This window comes from Silene latifolia, chromosome 3 (assembly GCF_048544455.1).
Source record: "Silene latifolia isolate original U9 population chromosome 3, ASM4854445v1, whole genome shotgun sequence".
NCBI lineage: Eukaryota > Viridiplantae > Streptophyta > Magnoliopsida > Caryophyllales > Caryophyllaceae > Silene > Silene latifolia.
This window is the reverse complement of record NC_133528.1, coordinates 55,423,640-55,442,793: the sequence shown is the minus strand read 5'-3', so window position 1 is coordinate 55,442,793 and position 19,154 is coordinate 55,423,640. Positions and strand designations below refer to the sequence as shown.

The following is a 19,154-nucleotide window of genomic DNA, read 5'->3' as shown; positions in this document are numbered from 1 at the left end:
GCTTTGACCTTGCTCAGTATGTTGACTCGGTCAGCGGGTGCATAATATGCCCCATCAGTAACAAAGGAGCTTACGGAGCTTTGTAACTTTTATATGGTTGTAGAATTTAAGGTTACCATAATAAATTTCAATATGAGAGATGGTGTTTATAAAGTTAAAAAGAAGTTTATTGGTTTTTTTAGAGCATAAGAGAGGATTAATCCGAAAGAAAAAATAAATTAAAAAGCAATTACGCAGAGAATAGCTACTTTAAGAATGTCTTTAAGAAAAATGATACAAACTCATAGCTGGATAATCTAAAATCGTAATTTTAACGGCCCGGATTTTCTCCATTACTTGAAAAGAAATGGACATTCATTACTTTTGAATGGTCCGGATAAATCTTGGGATGATCTAGTGGTTGTAATTATTTCATAAAAGTAATGTTTTAATGAATGAAGAGAAAAAATATACTCCCTCCCAGTCACAATAAACCTCTCATTTCATTTTGGCACAAAAATTAAGGAAACACACTACCCTACCATATAATTAAATTTGGACCACACAAATACACTACCCACCATATAATTAAATTTGGACCACACAAACACTTGCCAAAAAAGAAAATAGCGAGGTTATTGTGAATAACCGAAAAAGGAAATAGGGAGGTTTATTGTGAATTGGAGGGAGTATTACAATAAGAGTGTATTAGAGAGGAAATTGAGAGAAAGTAATGGATCCAAATTGTAATTTCAGTGCTTTAATAACTCTTGATTGCCTAGCTTGTCACTAACCCGATTAACTAAATGAAGTTTGTTGGTAATGGGTTGGACCATCTACCCATTTGTGTACTATGGCCATATATGACACAATGTCAAAGAAGGCCCAACTCGACCACAGTCAACAAAGGTAAAAATAGGATGGAGAATCAGCCCAAAATTGGTTCGGACCGGACTGAAAACCGAAAACTTCAAAAAGTGTGGATCGAAGACCAGACCTAAATAAATCCGCTCCGGGTTCAGTTCAGACCAAATGGTCCAGTGCGGTCCATTTCTCCAGTCCGGACCTAAACTTGCTGAGCCTAGGTAAAATCATCATCATCATCTTCAACTTGAAAGCTCTCCTTCAGTGTCAACCATGGCTGCGGCATTCCCTTCCCGCCTTATCCTCCGCCCTACACTCAACCTTCGCCGCAATTGTAAATCCCCCTTTTCTCCACAAACCCTAATTTTGAACTCTTTCCTTAAACCCTTCTTCTTCTCATCTTCAGTCTCCCATTCTTCTTCTTCTTCTTCTCCTACTCCAAACCCTAAATTTTCCCTCAATTCAATTGCCACTGGTTCCGGCGGTATTTCCCCGCCGATTCTCGAAACTCCGACGAAAATCGATGTTAATCCGCCAAAAGGAACTCGTGATTTCCCTCCTGATGAAATGCGCTTGCGAACTTGGCTCTTTCAGAATTTTAGAGAGGTTATTCTTATTTATTATTAGTATTTTTAGTATTTAATTATGTTTTTTTTTGTTGTTTTTATTTCTTTTGATTTTTTTGAGATTTGATTGTTTTTGTTGTTATTTGGAAATGTGGAAGGTGTCGCAATTATTTGCGTTTGAGGAGGTTGATTTTCCGGTGCTCGAATCGGAAGCTTTGTTTGTTCGTAAAGCTGGGGAGGAAATCAAGGACCAGGTATAATATACATTTACTTGACTAATGTCGAATTTGATCATCGTTTTTTGTTTGTGCACTCTGATGCTGATTACAACCACATTAATTAAAGCTATGAAATAACACGGTTATCCTTTTACTATGAGTAAAAATGAGGAAATGTGATTGGGATGAAACAGTAGTACACTTAGTTAACTAGGGAACAATTGTGGTGGTTACCATTTTCGTTTCTAAATTTAGAAAGGGGATAATTGAAAAAATAATTTCGGAAGAATCAAAAGTGAAAAGGGCACAATGTGAAAATGAGCTTTAGGGAGTAGTAGTTGAGGCATATCCATCTTCTAACATTGTTCTATGCAATGTGAATTAGTAAACTGGTATGTTATAGGAGCCAAACCAACATCCTGTGAGCCTTGTGTATTTGTCTTGAAATATAATGTGTAAGATGTGGTAATTTGCCGCTTGAGTTTTTTATATGAACGATAAAAATGAATTTATGCGCTCACAAAGTCATGATGAAGGGTGTTTTGGCGCATGTGTTTGTGTTTGTGATTTTTTCTTATTTTAAAATGCCTGTTTTTAAGCACATTATTCAAAAGCCTTGTTGGATTCTAAATGCTGCAGTTATATTGTTTTGAGGATCGTGGAAATCGGCGGGTTGCATTAAGGCCTGAACTTACTCCATCATTAGCAAGACTGGTGATACAAAAAGGGTAACTCAGCTTGCTATTCATTAGATTCAAGATATTTGTTCTTCAAGACAGTTTTATGAATACTTATAGTTCCCAGTTGTCGGTAGTATTTGGTAGCCAGCGGGAACTCTCTAAGAGCCTTCACTTTTTCCTGTTTCATCATTTTGTGTCCAGGTACACCGTCCAGAATATGATTCCCATATTTTTTTCCTGTTCAGAAAATCCGTATCTCTGCCAATAAAATGGTTTGCAATTGGACAATGTTGGCGGTATGAAAGAATGACCCGAGGACGGCGTCGTGAACACTACCAGTGGAATATGGATATTATTGGTGTGCCTGAAGTAATGGTGAGATAAAAATTGCTTTAACTTGTATGATCTTGAGTGCGGTCTCCAAACTTGAATGTTTGGTATCAGTGGAATTTAGGATGTTTTATAGTCTGTTCGTTTGAAATGAAAGATGCAACCTTTATGATAGGAAGACCATGACTACTGATGCAATTTGGGTACTAGAAAAGTCAAGTAGCTCTTGATACCAATCAATTCATTATTCTGTCATGTCAAACCTAAATGATTTCTTCATTGAATAGGCTGAAGCAGAGCTTCTTTCTGCTATCATCACTTTTTTCAAGAGGATTGGGATTACAGCAGCTGATGTTGGGTTCAAGGTTTCCAGCCGAAAGGTGTGAACTTTTTTCTATGATACTACTCGCCCCAAATCCTTTTGATCCTTTAAGAAAATTTGAGGTGAATTTAATGAGATCTTCTGTTTGATCTTATTGTATAGACATGTGGTAGGGTTCTTAATTTGAGCTTTTTGACCATATCTATTGGAGTATTATAACTCAGTTTTTCTTTTTGACAACTTTTACATTATGTTGTGAAGTCTAAGAGATAACCATCACTATGTTTGAGAAAATCGTTTTATTTTGCATCTTCTCTTAATGATGACATTGCCATTGAATTGCTACTATGTAACTTGAACAGCCAATGAGTACTGCACAGCTTGTTTGATATTGTCCCATGTAACCGTAGTATAGCCTTTTTCTTGCATAGGCTATTTTTGCCTAAATTTCTAGCTTTAGATGAGTGGTGCCCGTGCCACATTGAAGCTCACTTTGTAGCTGGTGCGTGCCAGTGACCCTAAGTGACCTATTGCCCAGTATGTTTGGACCAAGGGAGTTAAGACCCATATTACCTTCCATTTCTTTTTTACTCTTCCCCACTATGGTTTTAAAATTCATTATTCTTCTGGTCTCCTTCTCTAATTTAGCGGATCAAGCAACCGAGTATATTCTAAGTGCCTTTTCTCTTATCCCTTTCTCTCTTACTGTGTGTGACTTGGTGATATTTTGGTGGGTTGTATGGTGAAGGCTGGTTATTTGCAGTGACTGTTGGGACATAAACCAGTCAAAAGCAGCACCACTCACTGACAGTGAAAACTGCCAAAGTAAGTAGATAGGATTCAATGTGAATTCTCACACGTTTTTAAGCGAGCCGCTGAATAATGCCACTAGGGAAATGCCTCCCTTTGATCCACTACAAACAAATCCCATGGTGAAGGCCATTTTTGTATACAGTGGGTCTTGGTATCCTTATATTAACAAAGCAGTTTCAGATTCCATTTATCAGCAAAATAGATTGCATGTTGTAGTTAGTCATGGGGTGGTGCTGTGAAATGAGGAAGAAGGGCACTTGGAACATCTAAGAAGTATTTTATGGCAAATGGGGTGATTAAGAAACATAATCATACATTATTCAGGAAGTTTTGATCTATTAACTCTTTCCTGTTTTAGATCTTTATTTTGTATTCTTGGTAGTTGCCTCACTATAGTTGTGGACCTTGTGGTCTCCTTGTTGCTGATGCATAGAAATGTGATTAAATGCTAGTGGTATTGGCTAGAGATTCTTGGAAACCAACATTCAGGGGGCCGAGCCTAGCTATTGTTTAATATTATGAGTATATGATGATTGCATATTAGTGTAGATTAAGTTGATTTTCCTTCTTTTTTTTTCCCTTCCCATTTCCTTCGAGATACATCTTAGGAAATGAGGAAGAAGGGCATTTGGAAAATCTAAGAAGTATTATGGTAAATGAAGTATTAAGAAACATAGTCATACAATCAAGGAAGTCATGATCAATTCTTTCTTTTTCTTTAAAAAAATTCTTAATCGACTCATATACCCTTCCTCACCCTCTCTTTTCCACGCTAACGCCATATCTCCTCTTTTCCTCCTCCGACCATCCACCTATCACCTAAACTCTTACCAGCAACGAACCACACTGATCCACCCTCACCTGCGACCCACGACCAACAACCACACAACTCCACTTACGACCAACAATTCCATCATCCACAACACACCTACAAGCCGCAACAACGACCCCACCACTTGACGCACGACCTATCACCTACGACCCATAGAATGTCCCATAGAATCACCTTCTGATCCACGAGGCACGAAATCATCACATGTGGTCGAACAAGGATGTGAGGGCGAGAGAAGGGGCATGGTGAGTTGGAGGTGGTCTGTCGAGCCTTTGCGGTGGTCAAGGCAGGTCTGGTGGTTTATGGGTCGCACTCAGATGAATCTAGGGGAAGGGGATGTAGCCTCGAGTGGGAGTTGCGATTGGGATGGAGGAGGCTGTGGTGGTTCTTGGTCAAGCTTTACCTAGGAAAATGTTTAATTCAAAAATAACTTATGACTTTAATACTATCTACAGTCTCTAGAAAGGTTGGAAATGGTGATCAGTGTTGAGTCGCAACAATCTCTTGTGGGGAACTTTGTTGGAAGGAGGAGATGGATGTATATTGATTGTGGCTGAAGTCATGAAGAAGGGAGGAGATGGTAGAATGATGGTGAGGGAGGGTAGTTAATTGGTTATCTTGTACTCGTAATTGTGTGGGTATAATGAGACAATGTGGTAGTTTATCGCATAAGACTTGCTAAAAATTGAAAGAAAGAGGAGGAAACGAAACATCTGAAAATTTTTGGGACATTTTTACAACAGCACTTATTCATAATAGTCTTCCCTCCCAAAAAGTCTCTTGAAAGCAAAATTAAAAAATTTCCATAATTGATATTCGCTAAAACAATGTTCCTTTTTTCCTGCTAAATCAGATGCTTGGTGTAGATTTTGATGTTGTTGTTCAACATGATTTTTGAGTGATTATGTTTGTCCAAATTTAAACAGATGTCTTTAAGGGTAGACAAGCATCTAGAATGGAAGGTGTAGTATGCGAATAGATGATTGTGCAACGGACAATGAAGAGGAGCAACCATGCTTAGGTGTATTTAAGGGGATTACAGTTTTGTGCTACAATGTATAATTTTTATAATGTTTACTTGTGAATATAGAAAATTGTTAAATAATCTCATATCATCCTTAGTTTGAGAAGGTGTGAGGCACACTAAGGCGATAGGGCCCACGTCGTTGTATGGACATGAAGTGAACTGATTTTGTAAACAACTATATGTATCTTAAGATAAAGTTCATCCATAGTTGCTTCTTATTTTTTTTAAGGAGGGTTAACTAGTAGATAAGTGAAAATTAAGAATATAGGGGAGAAGAGAAGGGTAAAGTAAAAGAATAAGAGAATTGGGAATAAAAATGCAAGATTGCATAGTAATGCGCTTCACTAGCTACGCTTCGTGCGTGAGGCGATTTGGCTGGCGCCTTAGTGTGTCTTGTGCCTCGGCATGCCTCAGACATGCTTTTGTAAACTAACATTTCACCTTGAGTGGTTGCACGATAAACATTTGTCAGTGTGCCTCATGTGCCTCATGGACTGTATTTTGCAAACTTAAATTGATAGTGGATTCGTAATATCACATTTTGCATTATCTTTAGGATTCTTGTAATGCTATCTTGATTTTCAGGTAAAACTATTTTTTATGTTCAGGTACTACAAGATGTTTTAAGCTGCTACAATGTACCTGAAGATTTATTTGCAAGCGTTTGTATTATTATTGATAAGGTTAGCTCTTGAAGTTGGTGATGTTTCCTTTTTTTACTGATGCCTTATTTTCATGCATAGTTGTTGGAGAAGTTTTGGCTACTTGAAGTACTTGGTAATGATGTTACTTATTGTTCATGTTAAATAGAGTTTTACATTTATTTATTTTTTTGAATGAGGGGAAGTCTTTCGTGATATGGTTTTTATGCTCTTATTTCTTTTTCCCTCTTTCACTTTGTACCGTCATTGCTAGAATCCCGGGCTCGCGGTTCATATAGTAAAATCTTAGATTCTACTATCCAAGAAGCTACGATAGATGATGTTCCTTTCTAGGGTCTTTAGTATGAATGATCTTACGTTGTTGCTTGTTCAAGAAGATTTAATCGTAGAATCCTTGACAGTTTTTTTTTACGAGTTACGATTGCACAACTTTATAAATTGATCCAATAAGAAAAAATCTTATTAAATACACTGAATCAAGGTAACCTATTATATTAAAATATCAAAGCTATGAAATACTCCCTAGTCCCTCCAATTCAATGTAAACTTCCTCTTTCATTTGGGATCTTGGATTAAGGAAGTGAATTTGGACCACACAAAACACAGTACCCCACATGCAATTGAATTTGGACTACACAAAGCTTCCAAAATAAGGAAATAGGGAAGAAAACCCGAATAATCTGAAAAAGGAAATAGGGAAGTTTACATTGAATAGGAGTATGAATTAGTGATAATTTCTGATTAGGTAGTTGTTTTAAGCTTCAAGCATGAGTTTTTACAAAAATTCCAACATTATAATTGTGCATTTTATTAATTTTATATGATTTTGTGATACTACGATGCAATTCTTCCAGCTCAATGTTCACGTCGTCGAGCGAAAGTAGGATATTGATCCTAACAACAATGCTTTTTGCTCACTTAAAGTCTTGCAGAGAGTTATTTCCTGAAATTAAGGTAGTTGTATCTTATATGCTCAATGGAAATGAATTGTTGGTGCTTCTGAGAAGTTGTTAGTGACTTAATTTTCAAATGGTATCCTAATTAATGTTTGTTCAAATGGTGAAAGATTTTCACTCAGGTCCTTTTTCTTTTTGATGATCTTAACAGATGGGAAAAATTCCGATGGAAGAGATCAAAAGAGAGTTGTCTTCTACTGGAATGTCTGACCAGTCAATTGAGGAACTACTTGTGGTGCTCTCTATAAAGTCCTTAACTGAGCTGGAAGGTATGTCGTTCACAAGCTTAAACCTGTGTTACTCAGACACGCCGACACGTGTCGGCGTGTCGGACACGGCTATTTGGGGTGAATTTTCCTGTTTTGTGGTCTAAATTGAAGTGTCGAAGTGTCGTGTCGTGTCGGACACCGACACGTGTCTGACACGCGACACGGTAGTTAAGTGAAGTGTCGGAGTAACATAGGCTTAAACACATTAAGATCTCTTGATCATGCAACTGCTTATATTTGGAAGTTACTACTAATATGTGTTATGCCGCAGATGTCTTACTTTTTTAAGTAAATTATTGCACTGCTATTTTTTTTCTTGTATCTTTTTTTCTTTTGTAGAATGAGTTTTTATTGTACTCCCTCCAAGTCTTTAGAAGGTTCCACTTTTCAAAATGGATTATATTTACGCTTAAAAGAATTGGACAATATTACCCTCAGATATACTCCCTGACTCCCTCCTATTATCTTTCTCCATCCAACCCACCCACAGCCAGCATAGGCCACCATACCAACCCACCCATCCTCCACCAACCAAAAATCATTCACACACCCTCCGGTATAGCCCACCAAACCTACTCTATGACCACCCATTGCCTTTGTGCGCCCTTTTTCGCGCAATACTGCTCCTTCCTTTTGGCCCTACCGTGGAATTGGAGCATGACGTACTTTCTGTCAGTGGCATGTCCAGTGGTGGAGGGAGGGGGACTAGCAGGGGCGATCTACCCTGCTGGAAAAAACTTAAAATTTTGGACTTTTTCAAAATTTAGACATTACTCGTTTGCCCCCGCTAAAATTTTTCGCCCCTCCTAACACCAAATCAAGGCTCCCCCTCCCCTCTCTTTCCCTCCTATTTTGCTAATGAAACAAGGTCTTAGTGAATCCGCTCAAAAAGGAAATGTGGAACTTTCTAGCGAATAGGTGGGAATACCTGATTTACTTTGTAGTTAGATCTTTTACGTTATACCTTATAAAATGACTGGAGTAACTATACAGAATTACGGGGTGTTAAGTGAGAAACTAAGAATTAAAAGGTTTGTTAGGAACTAAAAAAACTTAGAAACTGTATCAATTACAGAGTATACAACAGTTTGAAGGTGTCCCTGGGTAGGAGTGATGTGTTTTTTGCTTTGCTTGGGGAAACGAACTTGTGCTCATGTATTGTGTGTGTATTTCATTTCTTTAATCAATATAACACTAATAAAACTAATTGTGCACGAGCGTCGAAACTACTCGTGAGACAAAACTAAAACGTCAAGGTGCACGAGGGTCGAAGCAAACTCGTGAAACACCGACAACATAATAATATCTTTCCTAATATCTTATACTATCTAATATCTCTAATATAAATATTTTCTATCATGAAATCATACTGGATTGTTTTAACCAGCATAGTATTTTTGTTTAGCAAGACAAACTAAATATAGGCTTTACGCTCGGGCTTTTGCCTTTTAAGAATTAACTGTTTTTTTCAAACATCAGTATCTTATTTCATGTGTCAATTTCCAATGGAGCGAAAGACTCATTACTCTTTGGTTCTGGATTATGATGGAATAAAGCAAGATGGCCCACTAAAGTGGTTGTGCTTTTTTGTATTGAGAATTAGTAGTCTTTCGATGCAGTTCTCGACGCAATTTTCATCTTGGATCATTCGGAAATAGTCTCTTTGTGTTGCTAACACCGGGGTAAGGAGGCGTACATCTGACCCCCTTGCCGTGCAATTTGCGTGTGCCATTGAGATTTGAGGCACTAGAGTAATGGTGTTGTTTTTGTTGTAGTATCTTTTTTCATCTATTCCCAGAGATCTAAACTGTTTTAGACTGTTTAAGTGGAGCCTTATTAAATAACCCTAAACCAAAAGTAACATGCATCTCTTCAAAACTGTGTGAAATATTGAAACTGTAACTGCTGCAAAAAGGACTGATTATGCCAACAGATTTTTAGCCCCAAAAAGCCACCAAATAAGTGAGAATTTCAAATAGTTGTTGATTTCTGGTAATAGTTGTAATGTTTAGAGAGTTAAGGGGAAAGCTAAAGGAAAGCCTTTTCCCGAACAATAGTTGAAAAAGATACATGGTATTGCAGACACGGTCTCATTAGATAAAGGATGACAAAATCAGTCATCTGAACTTGTTTGCAATTTATGGCCTTTTATGAGTAATGAATGATAAACTAACATGTATTTTGGGCAACAATACCTTTTTTAAGAAGTTTCGGGTTGGCTTACATGTTAAAGGAGTAAAATTTAGGAATAGACAATACTTGGAGTATCATTCATATGTTTTGGGCAGCAATACCTTTGACATGAGTATTTGTATAATTGTTCCTAACATTCTGTCGTTCATATGTAATGAATGATAAACACGAGCACTATCTATATTTAACCCAGTCTTTTACAAAGGATGGGTGTTTTGCTTGCTTCTTGGATGGTTGGGTGTAGTTTGACTATTATTCCTCTCATAGACATGTATATGTGTATCTCCATAAGCTTTAACACATTACACCGATTTTTCTGTATATGGGAACTGCCTTTAAAATGCAGAGAAACTTGGGACTGCTGGTCAAGCTGTTGGCGAACTCAAGCAATTGTTTTCGCTTGCTGAAAAGTTTGGTTATTCAGAGTGGATTCAATTTGATGCGTCTGTTGTACGTGGCCTGGCCTATTATACTGGAATAGTTTTTGAGGTATGTCTGATTTGTTTTATCTTATGTTTAAATTTATAGGTGTCTCTCTGAATTGTTGCTAGTTACACCAGTCTGTTCGAGGTTTCCTTGGATTAGGCTGTGTGCCAAATTGTTGGGAACTATGAACCACCACATGTATTACTAAGTTGGTAGGCTCATGTTGCTTGTTTGGCGATTTATTATCACCTCTGACTGTTTGTGGAGAAAGCTTTGATGTTTGCTTGAATAACTATATCAGTTAGATTCTTAGCACTTCAGGTTTGAAAACAAGGGCTTGTTTCAGATTACGGATTCTGCACAATTGGTCATTTGGAGGATTAGAATGGATAATTTCATATGGTATTCTTTTTTTTAAAGAGTTTAAGTACTTGTGGATGACATATTGCAAAAGGTCTGCGTCTGCTTATTTGTGCATCAATAAGTCATCTATCAATGATGCTTCTCCTCGAGGACTGAAAACTACATGTGTAAGGAGGTTTTACGCACAAGTTTTATACCATTTGGACCTCAATGCTCCTCTATAGTCTGTTATTAGTTACTATAATAAATTCTGATATAAGTAGAAGTGTCTTTGATACATGTTTTTACAAAAGACTTCTGGAACAAATATAGATAACTTTGACTGTACAAACTTATTTGGTGGAGGTGGTTAGTGAACAGTTACTTTTGTATATTAGTTGCTGTTTTCATCATCACAGCTATCTTCGTTTTTATTGGTGTACCTGTGAGCCTGTGATTGGATTTTTATATAAAACCATCCCTCTCTGGCTGTCAAGGTTTTCCTTGTCTAATGTCTGTAATTCTGTATTTATGTTCTAAACTACGGTGTATAATGGTAACTTACGTCCCTTTTTAAGAAGTCTATTGAGACATTAATGTTCTAAACTATAATGGTAACCTACATCCCTTTTTAAGAAGTCTATTGAGACATTCGCATCTGTAGGGTTTTGATAGAGAAAGGAAGTTGCGGGCCATTTGTGGTGGTGGGCGGTATGATCGATTATTATCTACATTTGGAGGTGATGATCTCCCAGCCTGTGGTTTTGGATTTGGTGATGCAGTCATAATTGAAGTAAGCTTCGCCTTTTGGTTACTTTTCATACTTTTTTTTTTTTTTGGTGCTTGTTACTTTTCATACTTTTGAGGTTTGAGTTTCTGTCATATGTATTTCATATATTAGCGCACTTGGATAAGGGATTGCCATTTCCAACACTTTTTTGGCCTCTTCCACTCAAGACTATCCGGGTATACTTCATTGGGATCTAAGGCCTTGTTTGGATGGGGGGATTTGGAAGGAAAGGGAGGGAAGGAATTTGGAGGGAGGCAATTTCCACTGTTTGGATAGCAAAATGGGGGTGGAGGGAATTGGAGGGGAGGGAAAATGGATCCCTCCATTTCCCTCCTACAAGGCAAAGTATTTCCCTTCCAACAAAGGAAAGATTTGGAGGGAAAACTCTCACATGTAAGATAAACCTAGATATTAATTATTCTTATTTAATTAGAGTTGGTCTTGTGTATAAGACTGTTTCATACAAGTTTTTCTGAATAATTTATATCGTGACTGTAGTGTGTGTTATTAAACTTCTTGGTTTTATCGCTTTCCATTTAGTCTCCATGACCGCTCTGCCTTACATCTTTCACTGGTCATTTTATTCAGCTGCTAAAGGAGAAGAACCTTCTACCTGAACTTGACCTTAACATAGAGAACATAGTTTGTTCTCTTGATCCTGAGCTTCAAGGTGCCGCCGCTTTAGTTGCCTCCACACTTAGAAGTAAAGGGCAAGGCGTTGATTTGGTTTTGGAAAGCAAGCCACTTAAATGGTATGCTCTCTTAACTGTTATATTTCTTGTCTCAAATACTTCTCTAAGACCACCTTAAACGGATATCTGGTGTAACTGGTGATTTCATAATTCAAATTAAACGGCTCTGTAGATTGATCGGTCTCGCACAATATTAGTGTAGAACGGTTCTAGAGGAGACTAATTGCTTCATGTGAAATGAATTGTTACGCTCTTGCTCCAATTTTTTTTTTTTTTTTTTTTTTTTTTTTTTTTTTTTGCGGCTAATGAGTAGCATTGTGTTTCGATATTTATCATCAGGGTTTTCAAGCGAGCAACAAGGATAAATGCCCGTCGATTGATACTTGTTGGCAAAACAGAGTGGCAGAATAGAATGGTTGCAGTGAAGATACTCTCAACTGGAGAGCAATATGAAATTAAACTGGAGGAATTAGATTGACTCGAATAGGGACCCTTCGCATTTTGTAATTTTAGGGAGTGGTAAGTATTAATTTTTCTATTCGAATGTGCGATTCTATTTATTCTGAAATTTTATTTGGTTCTTATATTTAATTGGGCAACCTAAGAAAATGAGTTGAGTTTCTCTCAATACTTGTCTTTTTTTCGTTAATAGATTTGTTCTTATAGTATTACTAGTATTGGTGCTCGGCTTCGCCCGAGCTACCTCTACTTTCCATTAATTTTTTTCCATTAAATAAAATTACTTAAAGTTGCATAACCCATAGATTTATCATTAATATATTTTTCTATGACATATCCTAAAATTACGATGAAATAAATTTTGAGACAAATTCATTACTCCCGATATTAATATTTTACTCTTATTAATGAAACAATAGTAATAACATTTCACTACTCACCCGTAATCATTGTTACTTTCACTACTTTCGCCGTAATTATTGTTACTTTCACTATTGCCGCATTAATATTAATTATTTCACTACTCCCGTTGTTGTTTCTATCACTTTCACTAATCTCGCTTGATAATATTGTTACTTTTATTATTCAAATGAGTGATTACTATCATATAAATATAACTAATGTTACTACAATTTTTTTCTTTACTGATGAAATTACTTTTACTGCTTAGGCATGGAATTTTAAGAGAATTATATATTTATATAAATATATTACATATGTGCATTAAATCAAATCGAAAGAATTATACAATATTATATATTATGGAATCTAACTTGAATTATTTATAACCTACTTATATTATATTTTTGTATGTTAAATAATTAACATCTCTATACATATAATAAACTATAAAGTTTAATAAAATTGCATAGATTTTAAATTTAATATATAATTTTAGAATCCATAATTTTATGATGATAATAATTAATACCATAAGTGTGTATGTTTATACTAATTAATTATTTTATTTTAAGAAAATTGACCATCTTTTAGTCTTCTATAAATATTTAGGAAAATTACCAAGCATCTTCTTTCTTTTAGTCTCCTTGAAATTGAACATCTTAATTAATTATTTTATTTTATGAAAATTGACCATCTTAATTAATTATTTTATTTTAAGGAAATTTACCATGTTTTAGCCTTTTACAATTTTTTAGGGAAATTACCAAGCTTCTATATAATTTAATTTTAACCCAAATTATATAATATTTGCATTGAAATCCTTTAATCGGGTCCATCACACGGTGCTAGTGATTTAAAACTATATAGTATAATTAATTTGTATAACTTTCTTTAATTACATTGAAGTCCCTTGGTTTCTGGAATTAATATATAGTATTGATTGATTGATTGATTGATATATCCAATTTTGATCATTAGTAGTTAATCTATCACAAACTCACATTGCTCGTGGGTGATATGGATTCTCATGGTGGCCGCTGTTTACCTTTTCACTCCTTATATTAACTCTTCACGTCTGTTCCCATCCACTGATAGCTAACGAATCGCTCGTTTTCACCAACATCGGGCCATATTCACTTTCTATACACTCCCATGCACGATTTTGCCAATCAAAGTAAATTTATATGGTCAAAACAAGACGTGATACAACACAAATTCTCATTTGTGACGGCGATACCCGTCGCAACCTTGCGACGAGTCAAATACATACCATATTAGATTTTATATTCGGTGAAGTAGGGGCAGATGAAGAGCATGTGGCTTTGCCACTTTCAGTGTTTTTTTATTTAATATTATTTGTCCTATCAAACCTTTAATTGCATGTGGGATTGCTACTTTGTGTACAACAATTCTACCCTAACGACGACCACAAATTCTCATTACTCATCCACAAAATCTCATTGAAGACGGACGATATCCGTCACAAGCTTGTGACGGATATCGTTTTCTCTCACAAAATGCCCATTGAGAGGTGAGTGGGAAGCACATGGGAGGTGCCCCCACCTTATCCCCTCTCCCTTTTTGTTAGAGGTCACAAGCTTGTGACGAGATTAGCCCGTCACAAGCAAGACTAGCTGTTACTCATCTCATTCATCATCACCATAAAAATTATTTCATTAATTTTAACAACATTCATATCTCATTCTAAAATTATGTTATGTTTTTCACTTTTTTTTTTTTTTTCATATTTGATTCATTAATTTCTTATTTAAATATTTAATAACAATTCATCTCATTATTCTTTTATTCATCATCTACTATATCTCCTTTATCCATCAACCATTATTCATCTCATTCATCATCACCATAAAATTTATTATTTCATTAACTTTAACAACATTCATATCTCATTCCGGAATTATGTTATGTTTTTCATATATGTTTCATGAATTTGTTATTCAAAATATTTAATAACAATTCAATAATAAATGGTTATCGAATTCTCAAACATGAAAAATAAATCCTACTACTCCATATTTTATTGATATTCTCACTTTATTAAAATATTGCTCACATATATTTAAGAAGTGGAAACATCTTTACAAAACGGAGGGAGTATCAAATTTGAGCAAATATGTTCAATTAGTTGTGAAAAATGTGAACATTTTAAGAATCATTTTAACATTGGAAACATGGTCACATATTAAACGATAACAAAATCCTCAAATATGGGAACAAATACTAACACCATAAAAATGTAGACATATTTCACCAATCTGTTACAGTTGCTTACAATTCCAACATAGTAACATATTATACAAATATGTCAATATACTTGTTTTACATTTTTTACGCATGTTTCATTAATTATTATTTCGAAATACTGAATTATCAATTGATTAATAAATGGTTACAAAAGTCATAAACATGAAAACATTTTGATGTCTGTAATATATTCACTTAATTGTGCAACATGTTACCATTTTATTAAAATTTAAACACGGTCACATATTATACAAGGACATGAACATAATATAAACATCGTTTTCCTAACCATTTTTTGAGTCATAAGATGAAGAAAATAAAAATATGAATAATAATTGCGTCCTTTGTGATATCATTTTCAGGAAATGTGTATTAGTACTATATATGAATTTGTAGTCATATACTCTAAGAAAGTTTATAGTTTTGTTCATTATGTCACATTGTCAACATACGTATTGATTATTGAAAGTATGTACTTGGGCTCAAATGTATGTCTATGAAAATATCCCAATATAAGTGTAGCTATGAAATATTTTTAAACATAACAATGTTATGAGAGCAGGACAATATGACACTATTTTTACATGATAAGTTACCACTTTATTGCAATACTAAATGATTTAACATCAGGTGTAATATGTTACTAATTTAATGATTGTTATATTTTGTAAAAGCATATAAACATAATGTTGTATAATGTTAACATATTACACATTACAACATGTGAGGTCAATGATCCAATATGTCACCATTTTAGGCTATTAATATGTTATCATCTCAGATCACTTACATTCAGCTATTACTGTAAACAAACATCTGCATAATGGAAACATATTACACATTAACATATGTTCACAAACATACTCAATATGTCAACAAATGTTTTATATTTCTTAATTCTTAAACATACAACAAACTGCAAATAAAACCAAAGAAACCAATAAGGCAACTATAACTAAGTTCTCTCTTTTCCTATGTTTCATGATTTCAATATTTAATTCTACAACAACCATCTTCAACTTTTCATTTTTTTATCTTCAGATTCTTCATTTTCTCTAGCAAGTCGTTGTTCTTCTCTAAGTCTTCACTTTCCGTCATGACATCAACAAATTGAAAAAAGCCACAACCATTGTACTGCAAGTGTTGAACAATAAAGAAAGGATTATGCAAGATATAATCAAATTCAATTACAAAAATAAATTAACAAACAACAAATGAAATCAAATAACATACCGGCCAAAGAGAACGCCCATAAAACTTTTTACCTACATGTTCTTCATGCTTCACTGTCTTCAAGACTGCACCTATATTGTGTTTGCATAAAACCGTATTTTTAAGTTTTGAATTCCATGAATTAGATGAAGATGCATAACTTTTTCCCATCACTACGAAAATGTAACAACCTCAGTTTAACATGTGACCACTTCAATCGAACCATTCAAGTAACATACAGTCCATAACTGGTTACATATACACTTTCATTAAAATGTATATACAGTTGTCCAATACGTTACTATTAAAACAACATTGGTATCAATTTGACAATCATTAAAATTGTAACAAATTACATTTTTAAACTCATTGACAAATTACTGACTACTAAAGATATACAGTCTGAAAATGATCGCATACATAGATTTTTCATGTAAGCATATATTTTCTTTATGTTACCATTCATTGAATGATAATGAATGGTAGCATGAATACCAAAAATGTCAACATATAAACCATTCAATTACTTTTATTAGCTTGTTGACAAAATTGTTCAATACCTAGAAAATCAAACAACAAACCCAGAAAAACATCAATAAAGTTAGAGAATCCAACAACAAACCAAGGAAAACAAGCAACAAACCCAGAGATTCAAATAATAAACCCAGAAAATCAACATACGAGACAGATTTATCCACTCACAAGAAAGACTTATTCAAAACGTTAGAAAATCATAATATAAAAGATTTCTCCACTCACATATTCCAAACAAAATTAACCAAAATCCTAAATTTAATTCTTTTTTTGACCCAAAAAATATCATGATGATTCTAAACATTTGAAAATAAACAAATTAAATGAATGTTCGGAAATTACCTTTGACATTATTTTTCTTGTCACTTTTTTTACTGTGTTTTGATGCTAGAAGATGAATATGTTCTTGGTAAGAGTTTTTTGTATTCTTTTTTTTTTTTATGATGGAAGAAGATTAAAGAGGGAGAAGTTTTTAATTTTCTTTGAAAATTGTAATCTAATCCGTCTGATATCACAATGTCACCATTTTTAGTTGAATTGTGAAGAGTTTATGAGGGTTTGATATGAGAGAGAGGAGAGAAGATGAAGAAAGAAGATGAAAATGAGAGAGGATGAAAAATGTGGACGTAAATGAGTGTATTAGATTAAAGATGCTTTTTCAAATTTGTGGTGAGCAATTACTGTGTATGCACAGTAAGAGTCAGCAATTACTGTGTATGCACAGTACGGTTTGTCTACCCATTTAGCACTTAAACGGTACTATTCAACCCGTCGCAAGCTTGCGACGGGTATCTCCGTCACAAGCAAGACGGACTGGTGATACAAATACTCGTGTATCCTCTTCAATTTTCAAGTTACTTTTACTTGATCATTAATGTAATATAGCCAAAAACAAAAGGAAAATAAGATGGCGCCACCAATTCCTTATACAACTCTATTAAGTCTATTAAGTTAAGCAATTGTAATCGTGGTTTTTAACATTGGGGTTGTCAAAAGAAACATCTAAAATAAAGTTTGTTGGCTTGTCCCATTGCAAAAAAAAAAAGTTTATTCATAAATGGACAAACTTGGTTTGATATTTAGAACCAAATTCTATACAAAAAACAAGAAAAACTTTAGCCTCATTGGTTAATTAACTAATTAACTACATTAAATAATTAATATTGGTTTTATGAAAAAACCATTAAATAAAGTTCGTCCACTGTGATAAAATTGCTTAATTCTTGAGATTTGCCAAAAAATGATATGACAAAGGAAGAACTTATATTATAAAGTTCTTCCATTGCAGTTGCCCTATTCACCTCACATTTCTCGATTGATTTATACTAATTTTTTTAAATAAATTTATACTAATTCAATGTAAGTGATAAGGTTATTTTCAGTCGTTTGGCCTTAATCAAAATAAATCCTATAATACTACTAACAAATAGCTAGCGGTAAGTAAGGTATCGTATCTACAGGGAGGCGAGGTAATTAATCTAGTTTGTTTATATTTAGATCGTCTTAAAGTAACCGATTTTATGGGGGGTTTTGTTTGTTTGATATCTAACAACTAATTGCAATTTAAATAAAAGATGAATTCAAATATATTAAAAGAGTCTAGGGATCGGGTTCACTAGGTAGTCATTCAACGGTAAGGTTTAATTCATTGATTGAGCAATTTATATTGTTGAAAGTCATATGATCGGTCGATTCTAATATGTCTTTTTAGATCTAAACTTAACATGTAATCGCTATTATTAAGTCGGTCTAATTCAACTATCGTGGCCTATACTAGTCTTAACCCGGCCGGTGAAAATCCTAGTTTATGCAAGACTAATTAACCAATTCTGATCAGTAATCAATTAACTAGATGTAAGACGATAATTAAACAACAATCAAAAGCAATTTAACAATCAATTCATTAATAACCCTTCTCTAACAACCTATATCCCTTTTCACCCTAAATTAAAGGCTTAGCTACTCATACTAAAGGGAAGAACAACAATAAAATTAATGAACACCATGATTAAAAGCATAAAAGATGAACAAGCAATCGAATTAATAATTGAGGAAAGTTTAGAACAATACCGTAATGAAGAACAATAGATCCGATGCTAAACTCATGTAAACTAATCTAAAAGTATTCTAAGAGTGTTTTTAGAGTAGCTATACGAAACTAGATAAAATAAAGCGTAAAATAAACTAGGGTACGATTTAAGTATTTATAATAAAACATAACCGACTTAAGGAAAATTGTGGAAAATCTATAAATATGTGGTTCCTCGATCAAGCCTGCTCTTACTCGATCGAGTACACAGGTTCCTCGATCGAGCCCGTGC

General features: G+C 34.4%; 1 protein-coding gene and 1 long non-coding RNA gene across 3 annotated transcripts; one reads left to right on the top strand and one right to left on the bottom strand.

Moving 5' to 3' along the window:
• The first annotated feature begins 1,009 nt into the window (after window positions 1-1,009).
• Window positions 1,010-12,589, top strand: LOC141647653 (histidine--tRNA ligase, chloroplastic/mitochondrial-like). Of its 2 annotated transcripts, XR_012545786.1 has the most exons (12): window positions 1,021-1,449; window positions 1,568-1,663; window positions 2,267-2,355; window positions 2,553-2,682; window positions 2,925-3,017; window positions 6,240-6,314; window positions 7,401-7,518; window positions 10,058-10,200; window positions 11,144-11,272; window positions 11,381-11,662; window positions 11,858-12,021; window positions 12,301-12,589. XR_012545786.1 is itself a non-coding variant. In XM_074455934.1 (11 exons), the coding sequence occupies exons 1-11, from the start codon at window positions 1,117-1,119 to the stop codon at window positions 12,437-12,439; spliced, it is 1,509 nt and encodes a 502-aa protein (XP_074312035.1). In that variant the 5' UTR covers window positions 1,010-1,116; the 3' UTR covers window positions 12,440-12,589. The 2 variants fall into 2 exon arrangements, 1 of the variants encoding a protein (XP_074312035.1); XM_074455934.1 differs by lacking the exon at window positions 11,381-11,662 and having other exon boundaries at window positions 1,010-1,449.
• A 3,242-nt stretch (window positions 12,590-15,831) lies between these two features.
• LOC141646099 (uncharacterized) lies at window positions 15,832-17,422 on the bottom strand. The gene is made up of 3 exons (XR_012545340.1): window positions 17,176-17,422; window positions 16,321-16,391; window positions 15,832-16,221 (listed from the first exon to the last, which is right to left on the bottom strand). It is a non-coding gene; the product is annotated as an uncharacterized LOC141646099 (long non-coding RNA).
• Window positions 17,423-19,154: the final 1,732 nt, after the last annotated feature.

Coding starts and splice junctions, on each gene's coding strand:
- LOC141647653 (XM_074455934.1), top strand. CDS start 1,117: ATGGCTGCGGCATTCCCTTCCCGCCTTATCCTCCGCCCTACACTCAAC. Junction 10,201..11,143: donor ATACTGGAATAGTTTTTGAG/GTATGTCTGATT, acceptor TCGCATCTGTAG/GGTTTTGATAGAGAAAGGAA. Junction 12,022..12,300: donor GAAAGCAAGCCACTTAAATG/GTATGCTCTCTT, acceptor ATTTATCATCAG/GGTTTTCAAGCGAGCAACAA.